General features: G+C 40.2%; 2 protein-coding genes across 3 annotated transcripts in view; both read left to right on the top strand.

Annotated features, from left to right (window-relative positions):
- The window catches only part of ifngr1 (interferon gamma receptor 1), a 167,789-nt gene extending 153,226 nt beyond the window's left edge, over positions 1-14,563 (top strand). For both annotated transcript variants that reach the window (XR_010328293.1, XR_010328292.1), the window contains exon 8: positions 14,548-14,563. The gene's annotated coding sequence lies outside the window, so the exon portion shown is untranslated. The remainder of the gene's footprint in view (positions 1-14,547) is intronic.
- Positions 4,476-22,762, top strand: part of LOC135247753 (delta-type opioid receptor-like) — a 28,324-nt gene continuing 10,037 nt past the window's right edge. The window contains exon 1 of the mRNA XM_064321550.1: positions 4,476-5,098. Coding sequence (XP_064177620.1) covers positions 4,848-5,098 — 251 coding nt within the window. The 5' untranslated portion in view covers positions 4,476-4,847. The remainder of the gene's footprint in view (positions 5,099-22,762) is intronic.

The raw sequence follows: 22,762 nt of genomic DNA, 5'->3' as shown, positions 1-22,762 counted from the left end.
TGCTGTCATCTGGACTCCCCCACCACTGCAGTCCAGCCCCTCTTTCGTTGTCGCCTCCACCCTGCCCACATCCATCGCCACTTGCTGCTCTCTACCACTGCCACTTGGCCCCGCCCATCGTCTGAGCCGCAATATGAACAATGTAAACATTGACTGACTGACCATGTTTGTCACCAATCTACACTCTGAGCCGACCTGAGCTTTCTTCCAATCTGCCACAGGGAGTTTTTCCATGCCACTGTTGCTTTAGGCTTGCTCCTGTGGGGGGTTAGGCCAGGGTTGTCTGTGAAGCGTATTGTGAGAATGGCTGTGAAATATGCTGTATAAATAAAATTTCGTTGATTGATTGATTGATGTGATGTTGAGTGTTACTCACTGAGATTGTTATGGCATTGATACATTTTGCTTGGACCAATGGCTGTTCTACACTATTTAAACTGGAAGGGCCAGGCTGGTGGTTCTGTTAGAGGGGCCAGTTACATTAGACCTTAATGTTCATCTTGCAAATGTAACATATAAACAAGGCCATTTTTTTGTTACACTGGACAAAATGAGCCGATTCTCTCACACATATAGGATACAGAACCAATTCCCAAACTACCCATAAAGGGACACAAAACCAGGGGTAGGAATCAAAACCGGGAGGAAATGTGCCATCTCATCATGCATTAATACAAAAATGACATCTCACAATACAGCAATACAAACAAAAAAAACATTCAGCAATGCATATTACATGCCAGTCAATTATCTACACATCTTTCAGTTAATTGATACATCTTGCTGTGTGACAGCATTCTCACACTCTCATGTCCTTAAGTCATAGTTGTATTCTATAGTTTTTGTGATTGCTAGCAAATGCATCGGTTGCAGATCCTGGAGGTGTTTTCCCAAGTTTTAAAGTGGTAAAACACACTTTTACAGGAGGATACTGACTGGGATTGAAACACTTATTTTTCAGTTTGAAGAGCTCAAAATAACCTCTTTATATGACACAATTAATGATGTCAGCTGTACTGTATTTTCCTCTCTAAATTTCTTCCGAACTGATGTAGTTCATGTCTTATGTCCTCATGAGTTGATTCATCCATTCTAGCAAAGGGAAACAGAGCCTCCATTTTGAGAAATGCATCACTTGTGATATGTAGGCTTTGGATGCCATTCATTATCTGACAGTTTTGACTAGAGAACCACTGATTAAGATTGTTAAGGATCTGACCAAGGACAATTAAAACATTTTGTTCCCATCTACCTTTTCATCTTTGGATGGTTGTCTTTGCCCATTACTTTTCACTCCTCACCTCCTTTCCTCCACTCCACTACTACCAGTCATCTCCTACCCAGAAGTATGTGGAGGAAAGGAGGGGAGGAGATGAGTGGAGGTAAGAAGAGAAGGAGGAGGTGTGGAGAAAATTGGAACAGCTTATTTGCTTCCGTCATCGAAGGTGATGGCGACTACTGATAAATTGCCCTATCATAATCCTTATATTTTTCAGAGCCAACAAATAGTCCCATAGTCAATCACAGATCTTAGACGTGGTCAGCCCATTTAAAGCAGAAAAATAGCATGCAAGTTTCAAGTACAATTGCTACAGTAGCCACAAACATGGACCTGACATCGTGGTTCGTGACGAGACACTAATTAACATGTAATCGGCAACATTAAATCAAACTAATCTCATAGTATACAAACGTGACACATTTGTCACCTCGTATTTATGTGTTATTGTTTCCCAGTGTTCACTGCTCACACTGAAAAACAATTATCTCCCACTGTAACATCTGAAATTTAATTTGTTGGTAATAAATATGTCCTTTGGAAATGGTTGGTTAAATAAATTGATTTATGAATATTCACACACTAAAATAATGCCATGCTTATTTATGTTTATAGCCATACTCATTTATCACACATTCATGTACAAGAAAATAAATAAACCTGCTTCTCCATCTTAAATGTCTGCATTTGTTGGTAGGATATGAGCCACAAAAACAAACTGACATTTTGCTATCCGTTGTAGGCAATCAAGCTTTCGGGTTGGATGCTATGTATGATAACCTAGCTCTCTGCCGTCTCCACTTTCTAAAGTTTGCATTGTGTCAGATTCTGTGGGATGGTCTTCCAATCCCTGGGAGTTTGAGCATGATGATATCACCTAGAAATGTGAAAAGATTTCAGCGGGAGCATACAGCGATGTATCCTTTGCTGGAGGAGGCGAGTTTGAAGCTACTTTGTTCATCTCCTCAAAAATTAGGTCAATGGAGGGAGGGAGGACACAAAGATCGATTTCAGGTTCATGGAGGAGACGAGGTGGTAGTGAAATTGATACATTTTTTGAGTATTGAGGCGTACCCCAGGTAACTTCACTTTGCGTGTTTTCCTTTTCTTCCTAAAATTTGTAGCAGAGTAAATGCCTCTAGACATGCCACTGTCCCCTGCTAGAGAAATCACATATTACTACCAATGATAAAAAGTAATTTGGTAAGGGGATGGGCAGAGCAGAGATGATAAATTTCTGATGATAAATAATTTAGGAGCACCATAAGGGGGTGAAACCTTGTTATGATAGGGGCATTGGCCCATATTGGCCCAGAGGAAGGAATAATAATGCTTCCCTGAACCTGACCCACCCAGAGGCGAGATTGACAAATTTGGCCCCTCTGGAGTTTAGCGAGTCTCCCGGAAGCCTTAGTGTCAGCCAAGGCACAAGGCATCTCTTCGAGTCCAGTTCTTAAAGCTAAAATGTCTTGAGAGGAGAAAAGACAAGAGACCTCTCAGCAATTTCTCCATCAAGCCCCTGTCCAATCTAAGTGGTCATTGTACAGTTGTATGAAAAGACAACTGTAGGATGACAACGTTGCAGTGTTGTTGGGCCGGTGCTGGAGATGCAAAATCCAAAGCCAGGTGGGTTCTGGTGGAACACGGCATGTGGACAGGGGCCAAGAATTGGTTAGTCTGACTAAAGCCTTGCCCAAGGTGTGTCAAAATTTAGGTCACAGCCTCAGCTTGCAGAGTAGTCAAGTGTAGCCCCAGCCTTTCTGGGGTTCAAGAGAGCATCTCTGTAGAAAATACCCCTTGCCACAAATTATGTGCCCCCACCTCATTACACCTCCCCTGAAAATTACCACTGCACTTCACAACACCCTAGCATTACCAGGAGGCAGACTCCAATACCCACAACATCAACATAAATAAACGTGTATATAAAAAAACAGGAGGTTCCTTATGTAAAGCAATTGTCATCAGCCCTGGCCCTAGAGTTCCCTGAGTCTGCTGGTTTTCATTACATACTTATTCCTGAAGCATAAAGAGTTGTTAATTGTTTTAGTGTCTAATGAGAGCTTTTGCTTTCCCACAGAGCATTACATAAAATGAAATAACTCTGTCTGACTCATCTGACTGATTAAATTAATGTGAAATATGAATTCACTGTGACATGAATATCTGTTTCAATCACAGACTGGCATTAAGAAATCTCATCAATAGACCTAATACTACAGCTGAAATCAGTAAGGTCTGAAATGCTGATCGTGGAGTGAATAGGCAAAGCAAATGGTAATCAGCCAAACCTACAGTGTGTTACAAATCTGTTTCAACATTTTTTACATATGGAAATGCTAAAAGAAATGCTCTCAACAACCTTAATTCATCAAGAGATTGGTCTGAACTAGAAGCAGCAAACGTGGAGTTACACAGAACCAGGGACACAGCTCTGCTTCTGACAGCCCATTACTACTTTTCCACTGGCTCATATCCAACATAGCTGGCATGTATAGTCACTGTGTAACTCCCATGATTGTGGCATAGAACATCTCTTTATTTCCCTTTCCGCCTTTTACAATTTAAATATTCCTTTGGATTGAGCCATAATGGATAGAGCCAACAATGTATATGGTGCCATGCAGACAAAGGAGTGTAACATTCCATATGTCCCCTCTTTTGAATTCATGCCATTGTTACTGCCTATTTAATAATACTATTTAGGCTGCTTGAGTGTCAAGTCTGGTGGCCCTGTTAGCTGCTATGGATAAAGGAATTTTCTAAATAGAATGTAGAATGTCAATCTCATTCTCTAACTGTTCCAATGTGAGGGCCTTAGAGAGTCTGAGAACAGTTCACACTCCAGAGACATGAAGGCATGGCAGACAAGGCATATCTTGAAGGCTTAGAACTCTTTACCCTTAATTTCCCTCTGTGCGTATATAACCAGTGTCAATAGTCCTGGCCCTCGATCTGACGTTTTACACCACGAAACGTGCGTTTTCAGCTTGCAAACTTGATATTTTTTAATGTGGACCTCAGGAAGAACAGTTGTGCTTTAGGGCACAGCTAATGGGGATCCTAACAAATAAACAAAATACATATTTTCAGTTGAGGGAAAGCTCTGGAGTAAAAAAAATCACTAATTACAAGCTTCTCGAAATGAATCACCCACTGAAACCCACTGTTGCATTACCATTAGTAAGGTGTATTTACCAAATAATTTTATTTATTTTTTTAAATACATTTTTAGGAATTTCAGTTTTCACAACCGGAGCGTCTCGTCATGTGGTGTAGCCTAAAATGACGTCACAACAGTCGATAAAATGCTAAAACGCGATTGAAATTGATCAGGTTGAACTGACTGCTTCACATAGGCTCAATAGCCCCGTCCCGAAAGGCTTGGGATCTGATGCAGCACAGCGCGTTTACAGCTTGACAAGCGATTGAGGACGACGCTGTGCCAGACGAGATCCTCTGTGCTATACTCCGCTGTGTCGCGTGTGTTGAGGCAATAGGTGGCATAAGCGGAGCAATAATCGAATAGTTCGAGTGTGTGTTAGGCTAGCCGACAAAGCTTCACACCATGGACAGCTTCAACAATGCGTCAGACTATTTGTATTCGACTATTAATGCTTTTGTGGCTAATAGCACTGTTTTCTGTCGAAACTTCAGCAACGACGTGTCTCTTTTCGGAGCGAACGGGTCCGAATGGGACAGGCCACAAGCTTTGGATTCGACTCCTGTCATCATCGCTATTATCATCACTGCGCTTTATTCTGTCGTCTGTGTCGTGGGGCTGATTGGCAATGTGCTCGTCATGTACGTTATTATCAGGTAAGATATTGTTAACTTGTTTTCACGTTGTGACAGTTTACGTTACCGTCTCTCTCCTGTCTTTCTTACTTACTACGTTTGGTTACCTTTCCTCTTAACTTACCTTGTTTTCCACGCAGATGCTGTACATGCTTTACACCCGACCGTAGTAATTGCCATAGCAACCAAGAAGGAGTAATCCGACTGTAACACTTGCGGTTACTTATTTTTCAATAATAGGGAGGAGTCATAACATCACACCTGTTGGAAGAACTGTGGGAGTCCGTGGTAGGATTTTTTGTTAAAAAACATATGAAATATTAGCCGCCGAAACAACGGAAAGCAGTTGCAATTAGCTTTGTGTTAAGTGCGATAGCTAAATAGGTTCCCCTTTGCGCGAACGAATCGAGATTTAGCCACAAATTATTAATGCAATAAATCTTTTTTTTTTTTTTTTTTTTTTGCGTAATTTTAAAACAATATTGGCGACTCACACGACCAGTACAACATTTGATTGGTTTATTTCTACTATTAAACCTGTATTTGCGTGGGCGTGTTCTGCAAGTCCATTTTATGGTGCCTTGGCATCATTGCTAGAACCCAGAACCCAATATCAATTCTATGTGTTTTCCATTCTAATAAATGCATTGTTGAAATTCAACCCACGTGTCTTGCAAATTATGTTAGAAATTATAACAGTTAAGTTTTTATTTAAATTTTGTTGTCGATTTGACCATACGTGTCATTGTTAGACCTGGATTTTGTTCCCTTGGTTACCTTATTAGATAGTTGCGCAGCGTAGCCTACTACCACTCACATTCTTCGTTGTTGATGTGAACAAATGAATATTCAGGAAATATATAACTGAAGTATATGGGTTTTTCTGCGCATGTGGATTTGAAAATGCTGCAAGTAATTGCCATGCACAAGTGTGAACGTTCAGTGTATTTATCAAAGTTCATCGGAGAGTGAAAATGTAAAAAGCTTGTATGAGAAATGGCATCTCATACTGCATCTTTAACTTGCATAGACTGTGCCAACATACAGTCCACAAGCAAAGCTTAAATTCTTGAAAGCTGTGTATGGCAATAATCAGTTTTACTTTAGTCTATAGATACTGTTCAGATCCAAACATTTATTTTGTTTGTTCATGTAAATCTTTATTTCTGTGACTGGGTAATTTATTGCATACTAATTGGCAGTCATTGTGATAAGTAATTTATTAGGGGTCCAAGAACCACAGATGTTGGAACTCTGTTGTTTTTTACAGGGTTGTTTTTGGCTGGACCGCAACAGTGGGGCCAGCCCTACAAACGCGAATGTCTGTGACTGAGTGACTGAGTGATGAAGTTACACCATTGATCGGCCAAGTTATGAAGTTACACCATCGGTCGGCCGGAGAGGTCCAGCCATATACTAGGTTTTGACCTGGTCTTGTTGCTTTAGTTTTTTTCTGCCCATTGACCTCATATGACTTCTATTTAGTATGTCCACGGCATATTAATTTGGTAGGTTTGTTTGGATGGATAAATTCTTCTGAAATATGTTACAGATTGAGCACATTGGTGGTACTATTGAGTAAATAACTATTTTTTGACAATCTCAGCCCCCATGCCCAGTTTTCTCTAAAGCCAAAGAATTTGGTACACAGATCCATCTCCTCATGATGGAAAAATTAGCCGCAAGACCCACGATGTGTGTCTGAGCACATTTTTCATAATTTTGAATTTTTAGAAAAACACAAATGCTTATTTTACAAAATTGACATATTTGCAATTCAACCAATTTGGTGTGGTGGAATAAAGATATTATTTTTGTGGTTTCATCAATTAATGGCCAAATGACAAGCCAGTGAACTTTCTGTGGACATGACTTTTCAAAGTGCTTATACATCCTTTATTGTTTGACTTGAAGAGATGACATCTGGTGTAACAAGACCAGGTCAAAACCTAGTATATGGCTGGTCCTAGCACACGTGATCCGGCCGACCAATGGTGTAGCTTCATAACTCGGACGACCAATGGTGTAACTTCATCACTCAGTCACAGACATTCGCGTTTGTAGGGGTGGCCCCGCTGTTGCAGTCCAGCCAAAAATTCACAATCAAAGCTAGACTCTAACCCAAAAGTAGTGGCCCAATCTAGCCACATGGTGGTGCTGTTGAGCTCTATATCTTAAAAAAGTAAAAGAAAATTCACTAAAAAATAACTGGTATGCAAAGATGGTCAGCATGTTTGCAAATGATTGCTTGGACCCTGGAATTGGTGCTTGCAAATATATTTTTATCCTGGCTTCCTTTTTTCCACTTGTCCAGTGTTGAGTTCATTAGGGACAATGCAGTGGCATGGAAAAATATTTGCTCCCTTCCTGATTTCCTCTATTATTTCATATTATCACTCTGAATGGTTTCAGATCTTTAGACAAAATGCAATATTAGACAAGGGTAAACTGAGTAAACACAAAACTCATTCTTTGAATTATAATTTCATTTGTTTAATGAGAAAAGTTAGCTAACACCCATGCCAAACATGGTGGGTGGCAGTGTGATGATGTGGGGATGCTTTGCTGCCTCAGGACCTGGACGACTTGCCATTATTGAAGGAACCATGAATTCTACTCTGTACCAGAAAATTCTTAAGGAGAATGTCCCGTGAGCTGAATTTGAAACATTATTGGGTTATGCAGCAAGACAATGATCCAGCACAAAAGCAAGTTCACATCTGAATAGCTGCAAAGAAATATAATTAAAGTTTTGGAGTAGCCTATTCAAAGTCCTGAATTGAACCCAACCCGATATTGTGGCGGGACCTGAAATTAGAAGTTGATTAGCATGCTTGAAAACCTAACTGAACTACAACCACTCTGCAAAGAAGAGTTGGCTAAAATTCCTCCACAGTGATGTGTAAGACTGATATCAAATTATAGGAAGTGTTTGGTTGAAGTTATTGCTGCTTATGTGGTGCAACCAGTTATTACATTCAAAGGGAAGATTACTTTTTCACATTGGTTTTTTGGGGTGTTAACTTTTTTGTTAAATAAATGAAATAATTTAAAAATGTGTTTTGTGTTTACTCAGGTTCCCTTTGTCTACATTTTGTCTAAAGTTCTGAGACCATTCAGTGTGACAATATATATGTAATAATGCAGGAAATTAGGGCAAATACTTTATCACGGCACTATGTACTCTGTAAGAGTTGATTTAACACTGAGAATTTACTGTTTAGGGTTAATGTGGCAGGGTTATAATTTACTGCATCCTGACTTTGGTATTTCTGATCGGTAATTCAGTAGCCGCGCCAGGTTTCTCTTCAGCATTTTGGAGTACAGGAATTGAAACAAATATTAATGTCACATAGTGATGAAGTGGCACAAGGCTGCCCCAGCTCGTTGTTGCACATCAAGGACAGGAGGTATTTCAAATACATGTGCTTGAAATATATATTTGCATGTTTCTATTTCATTTGTAAATACAGATTGCACTGCCATATTTTAGTATGGTTTAGACATTTTAGTATGGTTTAAGCATTTCTCAAACTTTTTTTCACCTGTAGGACACTAAAAAAAATAAATTTCAGGTCCCTCCAATTTCTCAGAATTGAAAAACCAAATTTAAACAAAAAATGCAGTCCAAATTTTCCTCTGGACTATTTTTTCAATAATGACGCTTTGAATACTAGTAGACATTAATCCGCCTAATTATTGTATTGTTTGACAGGGGAAACTTTGCCATTTCTTACAGTGCCTTCAGAAAGTATTCAGACCCCTTCACTTTTTCCACATTTTGTTACGTTACAGCCTACAGCACAGTTGACAGTGCATGTCAGAGCAAAAACCAAGCCATGAAGTCGAAGGAATTGTCCATAGACCTCTGAGACAGGATTGTGTTAAGGTACAGATATTGGGAAGGGAACAAAAAAATTCTGCAGCATTGAAGGTCCCGAAAAACACAGTGGCCTCTATCATTTTTAATTGGAAGAAGTTTGGAACCACCAGGACTGTTCCTAGAGCTGGCTGCCGGCCAAACTGAGCAATCAGGGGAGAAGGGCCTTGGTCACGGAGTTGACCAAGAACCCGATAGCCACTCTGACAGAGCTCTAGAGTTCCTCTGTGGAGATGGGCAAACCTTCCAGAAGGACAACCATCTCTGTAGTACTCCACCAATCAGGCACCAGTGGTAGAGTGGCCGGACGGTAAGCCACTCCTCAGTAAAAGGCTCATGACAGCCTGCTTGGAGTTTGCCAAAAGGCACCTAAAGGACTCTTGGACCATGAGAAACAAGATTCTCTGGTCTGATGAAACCAAGATTGAACTCTTTGGCCACAATGCCAAGCGTCACGTCCGGAGGAAACCAGGCACCGCTCATCACCTGTCCAATACCATCCCTACGGTGAAGCATGGTGGTGGCAGCATCATGCTGTGGGGATGTTTTTCCGCGGCAGGAACTTGGAGACTAGTCAGGATTGAGGGAAAGATGAATGGAGCATAGTACAGAGAGATCATTTATGAAAGCCCGCGCCAGAGAACCAGGACCTCAGACTGGGGTGAAGGTTCACCTTCCAACAGGACAACGACCCTAAGCACACAGCCAAGACAATGCAGGAGTGGCCTGGGGACATGTCTGTGAATGTCCTTGAGTGGCTCAGCCAGAGCCTGGACTTGAACCAGATTGAACATCTCTGGAGAGACCTGAAAATAGCTGTGCATCAACGCTCCCCATCCAACCTGTTAGAGCTTGAGAGGATCTGCAGAGAAGAATGGGAGGAATACCCCAAATACAGGTGTGCCAAGTTTGTAGGGTCATACCCAAGAAGACTCAAGGCTGTAATCGCTGCCAAAGGTGCCTCATAATATACTGAGTAAAGGGTCTGAATACTTATGTAAATGTGATATTTCAGTTTTTTTATTTTTAATAAATTTGCAAAAATTTCTAAACCTGTTTTCACTTTGTCATTATGGGGTATTGTGTGTAGATTGATGAGAATAAAAATAAATTGAATCCATTTTATAATAATGCTGTAACGTAACAAAATGTGGAAAAGGTGGAGAATGCTTTCCGAAGGCACTGTATATTGCTTTTGGACCTGAAGTGCTCATAAAGGCCTTTCATGCCAGTAGTATCAGGAATTAAGAAATCTTTTGTGTTTTTTTTTTTTTGTTTTTTGTTTTTGTCTTAGCCATAATCTCAGCATCTTGATGGCTAATTGCAGGTTCTTCCTCTGATGCTGCTGCACATCCTCCTTAAACATTTGCACCTGTTTTTCAGTTTGATCATTCAAACTTATGAAATAACCTCAGTCCTGTGCACACATAGATGGTTATCATTGTCGGACTTGGCTAGAATGATACGGTGAGAGACAGCTCTTTCACTACCTTCAGATTGAGCTGTGATTGTTTTTTGTGCAACAGTACATTGCTCAGGAGTATATTTGAGATCAGCAAATGCCAGTAGGTCCCTTTGCTCTCTACCATGCTTACAGGGAGCATGTTTTTTGTTGCCATCTTAGCAATTAAATCTTTCATGGTTTCAGCTGGATAGCTGTCACACTGAGGACTCACTACAGAATTGGATGCTTGTTTGCTGTGATCCCTTGGCTTGGATGTTCGTTTCTTTGTTGGGTTAACATCATAGATGTTGACAAGTGGTATGCGAATTTTGCAGCACATATTTTGCACCAAACAGTGTTTTCATTGATCTTTTCTAAATCATTACACACAGTACTCTTTTGGAAGCTTGCTATTTTTTCAACTAACGGAAAGTAAAGTGAATTACAGCAAGCCCCACTCACCCCCTCTTTCACATTTAGAGCAGTAGCCTAGGTAACATTTGGTGAGGTTTTATTTTAAACAGTTGAAGAATTAAAAAAAATATTTTTTTGATTGTTTATTTTAACATTCAACATGCTTTCTCCCAACTGACATTCTACGAATTGACTAATTGATCACTTCCCTTGTCTCAACCATTATAATTGCACTTATTAATTATAATTGTGGCACTATGGTGCAGCTGGGGTCTTTCTGTGTGGGGTTTGCATGTTCTCCCATGTTTATGTGGGTTTCCGCCGGGTACTTCGGTTCCCTCCCACAGTCCAAAGACATGCAAGTTAGGTGAATTGGAGCCTCTAAATTGCCCCTCGGTAGGTGTTTGTGTGAGTGAATGGTGTGTGTGCCCTGTGAGGGACTGGAAAACTGTACAGGGTGTATTCTTGCCTCTCGTCCAATGCATGCTGTGATAGACTCCAGCACCTCCCACGAGCCTGACCAGGAATAACCGGGTATTGATAATGGATGTATGAAATAAATCATTGGAAGGTAATTAGACAAAAGTTAATTATAGTACATTTTCTCCATCCCTCTTGGTCAGGAATGACGACTGTCTTAATGTTTTGGTACTACAGTTATTTTGTTGAATGGTGCACATAAGTGTATGCAACATCTTAATAGAAGTTAAATGGATTCTCGTAGCACTAAAATTGCTTTCACTTTTTACTTAGATACAGGATGCTTTGGCAGCATGGAAATCTTAACATAAGTTCATGTAGTTAAATTTTCTCTGCAGCTGAGTGCTGAACAAGCACGGAATCTGAACAAGCACGGAACCATCCAGACCCACGGCGCAACTCACTTCCGCAGACACATTTTAGCTGGCACCACCTGCGCATGCATCCCACAAAACGTCCCTCAAAGGTCGTCCGTGAGTGAGTGACCACAATTTTCCATGCATAGCATGGAAAAAAACAACTTAAACCACTACTCTTGATATAGCTTTGCATTGGTATTACAACCTTTTAATATCAATGTACAATGTACAGCATGCTATAGCCACAGTGTTGCAAGGTTACGTTACATTACAATATTTTACACGTGCCTCATAATAATACTGGCCCATCATGTCCTGTCACTGGCCAAAAAGCAGCCGTTTCACTGCATCAATGTGTGAAGATGCCAAAATGAAAAATTAATGTCAAATTTCATTTTCATTCAGATTCATTTCATATTATTAAATGTGATCAGTTGTTCTGGCCAAGTTCTAACAACATAATTTCAGACATTTGTCACCTTTACGTCAAAGTGCAGGTGGCCAGTATGTTGCCACAGAGTGAAAGTGTAGGATGTCCAAACCACAGCTTTTGTAATCTGTGTGTGTATGTCATGTGTGATCACACATTATGAATATAAAATGTATTACTTAGGTATGTCTTGTGTGTGGAAAGTACACATTTAAATTCTTGGTTTAAAAACATTTGTCTCAGAGTTTACAAGTACTCAAATGTACTTTAACAAATAGATGCAGAAATGCTGATTCAACAGTCAGCCATTTTGAATGGAGAAAGATCGTCATTTTATTTGGACTACACAGTAGACCGGTTGAGCTAATACAACCCTTGCTGTTGGCCCGAGCAGACTGCAGGTACCTGATCAACCAGGAGTCGCTCTTGTATTTCAACCTATTTGTGAAACGTACTTATGCACTGCTGCGAAGAGCTGCCAACATCAGTTGGCAATGGCACAGACAGGATTTGATCCTTTGCCATGGGGTGCATGATCATTACACTGAAATAATAAACAAATCACATACAAATCTGCTACAAATTCAGGGTTCAGCCTGACATTACTGTTGCTTGTATCCTGAAGGAGAAGAGCAGAGAAATGAATTATTTACTTTTGATGGATTTTTTAAATGTAATTTTTATTGCACAATTATGAAATTACAGTGCAAAAATACATAGAATAACATACCAAAATTCAGTTATACATGTTTTTTTACAGTCCTTCATTGTTTGTCAGTGTCAGACATGTAATTCATCATTTGGTTATTCTCAGCCATAGGGAGCTTCAAATTGCTCAGCCAGCATAGCCTAGAAAAAAGACAGAGCAGGAACTGGGGGGTTTACAATCTGAGGGTGAATCTGTGTGTCTGCATGTGTGTGTGTGTGTGTGTGTCAGAGAGGGTGTCCATGCCCCTGCCCCCCCAGATTTTTAACGCACCATATCATTTAGAAATGTAAAGTCTGTTAATCCCTCTGTCTTTATAAAGGTTTTTTTCTGTCTCTCTATTCCTTCCTGGCTCGACATCTATAGCTCATCAAGTAGCTAACTATAATTCTTTACAGTCTACAACACAAGACTCCCTAGACCCTTTTAAGTCCCGGACTGTCTCCTTATCATGCTCCTGCCCCTGGTTCACTCAAGCTTCACACGTTGAAGTCATACCCAAGCTTACAATGACAATCTTAAAATTTGTAGAGGCCTTTGTTACTGCTAGATCGGCTTACAATGCTGACATCATTAACTCTGGGAAGGCAAATCCTAAGACCTTTTTTTGTGTCATAAATAAACTCACTGGAGCACCTGTGAATTCTGCATTGTTCCTCACCCCTGAACACCCCCTGTTCTAAATTTCATCCATTCTGAAAGTACTGCCATCAACTTGCCACTCGCTCAGGCCTGCCTGAGTGCTGAGTACTCAGACCCAACCCCTAGGCTTACCCATAGCTCCTCCTCCAGCCCTGGACCTGGCATTGCTTTACCCAGCTTTGAATCAGCTGACACAGATCAAATCTCCAAACTCGTTAGCTGCTCCAAGCCCACGTCCTGTCTTCTGGACCCCATGCCCACTGCCTTACTTATTAGCCTGCCTCTCTAAATCAATCAATATAATTACTGTAACAGTTCACTATGCTCTGGCTCAGTTCCTAATGACCAGAAAATCGCTTCCATTACCCTGATTCTGACAAAAGTCAGCCTTGATCCTGACTCACTGACAAATTACAGGCCAATTTCAAATTTGCCATTACTAGCTAAAGTACAGAAACATGTAGTGGAATCTGAATTACAAAACCACATGCAGAAAAATAGCCACTCCAGTCTGCCTTGTTCATGAAGCACAGCACAGAAACTGCCCTGGTGAAGTAATTAATAACCTGGACTTAGCTATCGATGCAGGTTATGTCAGCACATTGGTTCTTTTTAATCATAGTGCAGCGTTTGACACGGTCAGTCGCTCACTGTTGCTGGAATGTATGCAGCATTCATTCTCCATTTCTGGCACCATCCTGGGCTGGTTCAAGTCTTACTTGCCTGATAGACAGGACTTTGCTAAACTTAGCACCTTCAAATTTCCCCTGGCTCCTGTCACCCTGTGCATGCCCCAGGGCTCAGTGCTAGGGCCACTGCTTTTCTTCATCTATATGCTGTCTCTTGGTGCAACCATTCAAAGGCATGGTCTTGGTTTCCACTGTTTTGCACATAGATTTACGTCAGCTCTTCTCCTTCCAGTCTCCCTCCTCCATCACTGCTCACTTGTCTCTGAGACTTAAAGCACTTGTTGACTGCCTACATTTTTCAGTTAAATAGTGATGAAACAGAAATTCTAGTCATTGCAAATCATTCCCAGCTTTTGAACCTGTACCACTTCACAATAGATATTGATGATTTCACTGTTCAAGCCTCAAAGGCAGTTTGTCCCCTAGGTGTCATACTCGATCCCCTGCTGTCCTTTCAACCTTCTGTAATTTTCTACTCCATGGCCTCCATAACACCCTAATGACCAAACTTCAACATGTCCAAATCTCTGCTGCTTGAATGCTAACTCACACTAGCAACACATCACACCCACTTTAAAAAAATCTACACTGACTTCCTATGAAGGCGCGTACCAGTTACAAAATTATTGTGCTAACCTACAAATCTCTGAGCTGGCCCCTCCTGGCCTCACTCATCTGCTAACTGTGTGCACTCTCCTTTGCACCCACTGCTCTTCTAATACTGGCACTCTATTCAACATTCCTTAGACCCATGTTTGTAAGTTTATTGGCAGAACTCTTTGGCTGCTCCCTCTCTGTGTTAGGCTTTTCCAATAAACAGGGAAGCAGCGAGTGTAGAAATTTTAAAATTCCTACTCAAGACCCACCTCTTCAGTATAAGTTACCCTTAGCTCCACTATTGCCCTGCATTTGTATGTTTGTTTGTGTTTTTACTTTATTCTGTACTCCCTTCTGTATTACTGTCCTATGTATCTGGTTTGCATTCTGTACTTACTGTACTTACTGTTTTTTTTTTACCCCTTTACCCCTAATTTTGTTAAGCGACCTTGGGCTCTGGAAAGGAGATAATGGGTGTAGCTAATGGAAAGGAGGTACACTACATGGTCAAAAGTATGTGGTCATCCAAGATCTCATCCAAAATTACGGGCATTAATATGGAGCAGGACCACCCTTTGCTGCTATAACAACCCCCACTTTTCTAGAAAGTCTTTGTACTACTGTAGATGTTGGAGCATTGCTGCTGGAATTTTCTTCCATTTAGCCAGAAGCACATTCGTGCTGGGCAGTGATTGGGTGATTAGGCCTGGCACGCAGTTGGCTTTTCAGTTGATCCCAAAGTGTTGGACGGGATTGAGGTCAGGGCTCTGTGCAGGCCAGTCAAGTTCTTCAACACTGTTCTCAACAAAACCATTTCTACATGGACCTCGCCATGTGCCTGAGGGCATTGTCATGCTGAAACAGGGAAGGGCCTCCCCCAAACTGTTGGGAAATCACAGAATCATTTAGAATGTGATTGTATACTGTAGAATTAAGATTTGCCTTCACTGGAACTAAGGGGCCTAGCCCAGACCATGAAAAATAGCCCCAGACTGAAGGGTGTCCAGATACTTTTGGTCAAATAGTGCATGTAAATATATAAATACAAGGCTCCAGAGTGCGACCACGACCAAAAATCTGTCAAGTGCGACTAAACATTTTCATCGGTCGCACCGGTGCGCCTGACATTTAGCAGGTCTGTCTCTGTGTGTATGTGTGTAGCGTTATTTTTTTCCCCCATCCGCATTCTGCGAAGACACGCTACCTACTATGCCTCTGATTGGCTCTGACCAGAGAGGCTCTGACCCTGATATTCTTCTTCACTGAATGCGGGTGGGGGAAAAGAAAGGCACGTGTGTATTAGTTCGGAAGCCGAGAGTGGCCTTGTATGCATATATTTTATTTTTTTAATCCCATTTTCTCTAAATCACAAATTAATTATTGCGTTATCACGAGATAACAAAGTTGGTTTTCTCAAGATCACAACTTAATTATTTCGTTTTCTCGAGAAAACAAATAATGATTTTCACTAGATCACGATGTAATTGTGTAATTTCGACTTGAGGCTGGCTTGAGGCAACAGTAAACCAAGGCAAGGTCGGAGGAAGGAAGTTGGGTAAAATATATTCACAGATTCGAACTTCCCGGATCAATAACTCATAAGTGAAACATTGCTAAAACACAAACGACGCCTCTTTAGTAGCGTAGTAAGGTAGACAACGAGCAACAATCTAATTTTGGTCTCTATGTAGCCGGCTGTGAGACGAGTGCGCAGGGACAAGTCTAAAAAGTGCAACACCGAAAAGAGATACTACAAAAATATTCAATAACTTCACTCTTATACAGTGTAGCGTCCCCAAAATCAATTAACACATCAATGGTCTCCTGTTGGTTGTACTAAAACACTTGTAGAAATGTGCTTTTGCATAATTTTGGGGAATTTTTATTGGGAAAATTATTCCATAACTTCACTCTTATGACAGTGTAGTACCCTCAAATTCAGTTCAACCTCCGGGAGCAGCGCACACTTTTTTTTAATTTGAGTTTGTCAAGCACTTAAAACATCAGCACTTTTTAAGTTTATTTTTTAAACAATTGAGGTTATTACGATTTCTTGTTTATGCTGTGATTTAAATAAAGAAAAAAAAAACATTTATCTGCACCTTTATTCCTGTTTACAGGCATTTACATAATGTGTTAAGACATTACCAATGTGTATGGAAACTGACAAAAAAGGTAACGCTTAAAATGTATTATTGCGGCGCCAAAAGGCACGGTGAAAAATGTTGGGTGCACCTAAATTATGTGCTGGTGCACCTAAATGAAAAATTTAGGCGCACCAGTGCAACCAATGTAAAAAGTTAGTCTGGAGCCCTGAAATAAAATTATTATGATTATTTTTATTATATGAAAAATACATAAGGAGGATGGACTTTCTGCTGATATTTATTCTTAGGCAAGTGCAGTGCTTTTCTTCAAAAAGTGCAGTATTTTGGTGACCATGGTGGCATACCTTTATTTTTTTCATAATGTGAGATGTGAATCACTTCACTTAAAATCCCCCCTTTCATGGTACTCATGTTACATGTACCCCCATTCCAGTGCTTTTTGTAATTTGTATTTTCGTTCTTCCCCCTAGATTGACTTGGCATAATTTAGGTCAGAATAATGTTCACTGCATGAACTGAACTGTGTTCTTGGCTATAAATAGCTGTACGAAATGAGTATTGTACCTTATCGAACCTGTGTTTTGTAGTTGTTCCAATGGCTATGATATGCACTTTTGTACATCGCTTTGGATAAAAGTGTCTGCTAAATAAATGTAATGTAATGTTTGAGATGTTTACCTGGCTATGTTTAACCATCAAGATTTGCTCTCCTTCAGTGGAATTTGTTTTGTGTTCACATGAGCACCCACTTACTACCACTGAAACCAGCCAATGAAATGTTTTTGCTGAGGAGCTGATCTATCTTTCAAGCAGCATGCAAGGCATTGAGAGGAGCAATACTGGAACAAAATGACAATTTCTTTGTGTAATACTTCAAAAAGATACAGAATGATCACATCTTGAAAATATTAGGTCACACATTGCATTATTTGTGAAAGAACCACTCAGAAGAACCTCTTTAATTTTTTATAGTGCTACTGTAAGGTGCTGTAGAGCCAGAGTGACAGGTGAGGTTTGAAAACACAAAGGATAGTCAGTGGAAATTCAACATTGGTTTATGGAGTGAGTTGAGTCACATAGCCACTCATCTCTGTGGATGTGGATCAGTATTGGTAGATGTGTAGAAGGCAGTGCAGAAATAGTTTTTGCAGGCTTTTTCACGAAACAGAATTGAAAGGAAATAGGCCTACTTCTTCACAGAGAACCATTGGTCGCTTTTAAAGAGCTCTTTGCATGAAATGGATTCCCCCAACATTTAGCCATTGTTCTTATGTATTTTTATGCGATACTGTAAGTAATGCAGCCCTTCACTGCACACAATGGCCTGATATCCTTCACAATTCATTTTCACTGCATATTACGGAATATTCTACAAGCAAAGACTAAAATCTTGCAACAAATATAGATGTTGCTACAGTGTTGTATCCTAGCAACAATCTGACCCTAACATTTTTCAGCATTGACTGAATTGTTAGCATAATGCTAATAGTATTATGGTTGTGATGGTTTATTTCAAAATGTAAAATCCCTTTATGCAACTATATATCGTCACAAGGCCTTAGATGATTAGGGTTCTCACAGTCGGTCAAACAGTTATACTGTGAGTTACACATTGCCATTTTATGATATTGTGGAAATACGCTATGGACACCCCTTGGTCTGGGGCTGTTTTTCATGTTTCGGCTAGGCCTCTTAGTTCCAGTGAAGGCAAATCTTAACAAGTACCCCTCGCTGCAGCCTGCGGGAAGGGGCGGGTCGAGTCAGGGGGGCAGGAATATCAGGGGGTGATGACAGAAGATGAGACATGGTCACTCACACTGTGTGTCTGCTAGATGCTTGCCATTCTTTGCAAGCTATGTTTGACTAGAGGCGATCTTAAGATCTTAATCAAATTTATCTTTTTAATTTATTGTAGGTAATTTAACAGACGTGCTGGCTAGTATGCCTTCATTGTGAAATCATTAACCAATAGTTGTTATGGTTTGAAATGTGGAAGAATTTTTTTCAGGGACACAATGCATTTGGGGAAACTTTTATTTTAAAGAAGGTGGACATGAGTGGTAATGATAGAGGTACCTTGGTTAGTTCCTATTATAAATTAAATTCACAGAACATTACATAGCTTTGCTCATACTCACCTCATTGTCAATTTTACGTATTACATAACAGCCACACGGTACAGCACAACACAGAAATGCACTGAGGGACTTAGCCTCCAATACACAATGCTGCAATGCTACAGTACACCTAAAACTTTGACCAAAAAGCGGGTCCCCTGCTTCTCTTTATGAATTAAGTTATTTAGCAAAGTAAGCAATAGCTGCCCCAAGCCTGCTGCCTCTTTAAATCCTGATTTGTCATAAACAATGAGAAGAATCCAAAGTTTGTTCGTCTTGCGTAAATTACTTTTTGCGTTTTATTTCTTAAGTTAAAGCAATTTATGCCAGTTTACATTATAAAGATGTATGTAAAATGCATATTTCTTATTATAATAAAGGAAAACAAACCACATATCACCACAATGAAACATCCCATCTAAACCGGTTGGTCTCAATGCGTTTTTGATTGTCTATGTGCAGAATTTGCGGCATAATCCCGGGTGTTCAGTATCGGAATATATTCCCTGCAGCTCTCCCCTTCTCCCTTTTCCAATATAACCTGCAAGACATGCAACAGTTCATGCACTCTCAATTTTTGCTGTGTCACATTACATTCATGTATGACCAACAACTTCTCATTCATTTTTTTATTTTAGCATAGCAGAATACAATAATGGCATGCCAACCTTGTGTGCATTCTTTGAGATGTTCTCCACATTGCAGACAAGTGTTTATGTGGTACATATTTCTGAATGCTTTGTGGTGCCTGGAATAAAATCAGTTCCAATTTGCAACACCTGTGTAAGAGACATGTGAACTACTGATAAGGGTGGTGGGGGGGGGGTATCACTACAACACACACCACCCATCCAACCATAGGGTTTTTGGGGGATCAAGCAACTTCATGTTTAACTAGTAACTCACAAGGAGGTTTAAACAACAAATGTTCTCACTGTCCAGTCGCATGAAGTGAGCCCTGGTCCTGAATGTCTGGTGTCCAATAATGCCTCTGAAACAAGTGCAGACCAGTGGCAGAGACATATAGGCTCTGTCGCCTACTTCCAGTAAGATCCTGGATAAAATGTCTGTTGATAGCTGAGTAGAAAACATTAAATACAGTGTCACATTGGGTACAGGCTGTGTGTTTGAATTACAAATACATACCAAGAGCCTTTGCAAGTTACCTTCAAGATAAAGCAATTTCCAGCCTCGTGCCTTTGAAGGGGGAACTTTTAGGGAAAAACATCGATATTGAGGTAAAGGTATTGAGCAGTGCTTACAGGTCAGTCTAATAATAATAATAATTATTATTTATTTGCTTATTTATTTATTTATTTATTTATTTATATAGCACCTTTCAAACATAGAGCCGAAAGTGCTTTCCAAAGCAGATAAAAGAATGAGGTATAAAATTACATTGATAATGCAAAAATCCCTGTGAGTATTGTACTATATTTATTCCATATCTCCCAGTCCTAAAGTAAATACCAGAACTTGACTAATGAGGACATAATAATCTAGGAGTAGCAGCATTAAGATAACAGGTGGTAGTACAGTGACATTTAATAGTTTGTGCAATAGAGAGGGGTGTGATACACATACCTGGGTGCAGCCACTGTCCACAGTAGTATAATCTGCACATTTAAAAATACATGCATTGCAATTATTCTGTTATCCCTAACATCATATATAGCATGCATGAAAAATGTTCCATCTATACTTTAAATCACAAATTCAGTAAATGTGTAAACCTTGGTATTCTCTTTTTGCTGGGTTTGTTTGTCTTTTAAGTTTGTTAAGTATAAAAATAAATGACCATGACAATGCCTTCTCAAAAACAAGCAGTGGAACTTCAATACAATGGCTGTACGTTTAATGTATACCATTACCTTGCATTTTTCTCTTGATGGGAAGGCTACCCGGTGAGGAGCCAATGGTTGACAGTCAATAAGTCTGTCATGCCTCTGTCCAGCGAACAAATCTTTTTCTGGAAGGATCAGAAATGAAACAGTATTACAAAAATAATGAAGTCCCAGTCACTGACAGTGAGGACATTTAGAGTTTGGTAGCAGTAAGGCAACACGCTTAATTACTGGTCCTGGTTGTACTTCAGCCCAACACTTTGAAGATGAGTATTTTGTGTGAAAGGAAGGGGGAAAAGAAAAGGTTGCGGGCTTATTCGTTTGAGTAGGAGTTCTCTAGGTGCATAACACACCACCACCTTCGTAAAGCTGGCATGTCTTTCTGAATGAGGAAGAAAATATTATATTTCAAATAGTACCTATGAATATGACCCATAATCCAAGCTAGTATTCAGACCTAGATAGAACATCCTTGCCTGCCTAAAGTCCACAAAAACAGCGCAATCCAAGAAAGCCTCACAAATAGTACACTTTTGACTTCGACTGTGCAATTGCTTTTAATATGAATAAGTGCAAATTTCAACATACATGTGTGAAACAAAAAGGAGCGTCTAGTGTGATGTTGAGTGCATACTGTAAAGAAAAGTAATTTCAGTGAACAATTATTTAGCACTATGACACAAATAGAAAACTACTACAATTGGGCCTTACCATCAGCATAAAATTGTAAGAGTTGTCTGGTTCACTAAACTTTGTGAACAAGACAGCTAAACTTTGGCTGGTCACCAAATCCTAGTGCATCAGATCTCATAGAGTACATGGAGTCCAAAAAGTCCTGGACTCTCTGCTGTGGCATTAAGACCTGTACAAAAATATGCAATGTTTACATGATACATGGTCTTCCTAATTTGTATATTACCAACATAGTAGGACAGGAAATATCACAAAAAAATTGCTGAAAGTAAAAAAACAATTTTTGAATGCAGTTCAAACCACTTACACATAGTTTATAATGCCCCTGTGTCCAAATGGGAATGACCAGACAGTCCTTCAAATGTCTGTCTGGAAATAGAAAAACTGTTTAATCTTTTCACAAAGTCACTTTTTTGCACTTCTCCAAGTGTGTTTAGATGGACAAATGAAAATGCATGCCTTGTTTTTAACTTACTGGCAAAGTAATCATAGGATCCACCATGATTGGTGGAACCCAGGTTGATGTAACATAAAGGTCTGCCACAAATATATCTTTGCCCTGCAAAAAATAAAAAATAAATGAATAATATATAAGGCAGTGCCTCCACTGGACCTGTACTCTCAATGCACTTTATTTGATGATAGGTAAATAGATATGTTCATCCATCCATCCATTATCTTTACCCGCTTATCCTGAGCAGGGTCACAGGGGGTGCTGGAGCCTATCCCAGCATGCATTGGGTGAGAGGTGGGAATAGACCCTGGACAGGCCGCCAATCTATCGCAGGGCACACACACCATTCACTCACACACTCATACCTATGTGCAATTTAGAGTCTCCAATTGGCCTATCTGCATGTCTTTGGACTGTGGGAGGAAACCGGAGTACCTGGAGGAAACCCACATGGACACAGCGAGAACATACAAACTCCACAAAGAAAGGCCCCAAGCCAAGATTCGAACCCACAACCTTCTTACTGGGAGGCGACTGTTTCTTCGGCCTGCAAGTTCTGGGACCAGTGCAATTCTTTGAAGGACATTCTTTTCATCCTTGCTGTTCTGTTGATGCATCACTTAAACAATAGTGCTCAGAGGATCCAGTTACTGGGTGGCAGCCTTTGTTTTCTGGGTTTTCAGCTTTAACCACATAAGATTAACTTTCAGCCTCCTTTCTGCAGCATGTTTGAGGTTCTCTGGCGTGCTGTGGGGCAGTCTTCCCTCATGCATGGAAAACGGTGAATCCTCTGGGCAGCGTCTATTCATGTGGCTGACTAGTCCCCTT

Source organism: Anguilla rostrata, chromosome 2 (genome assembly GCF_018555375.3).
Source record: "Anguilla rostrata isolate EN2019 chromosome 2, ASM1855537v3, whole genome shotgun sequence".
NCBI classification, from domain to species: Eukaryota; Metazoa; Chordata; class Actinopteri; order Anguilliformes; family Anguillidae; genus Anguilla; species Anguilla rostrata.
This window is presented reverse-complemented; position numbering and strand designations above follow the sequence as displayed.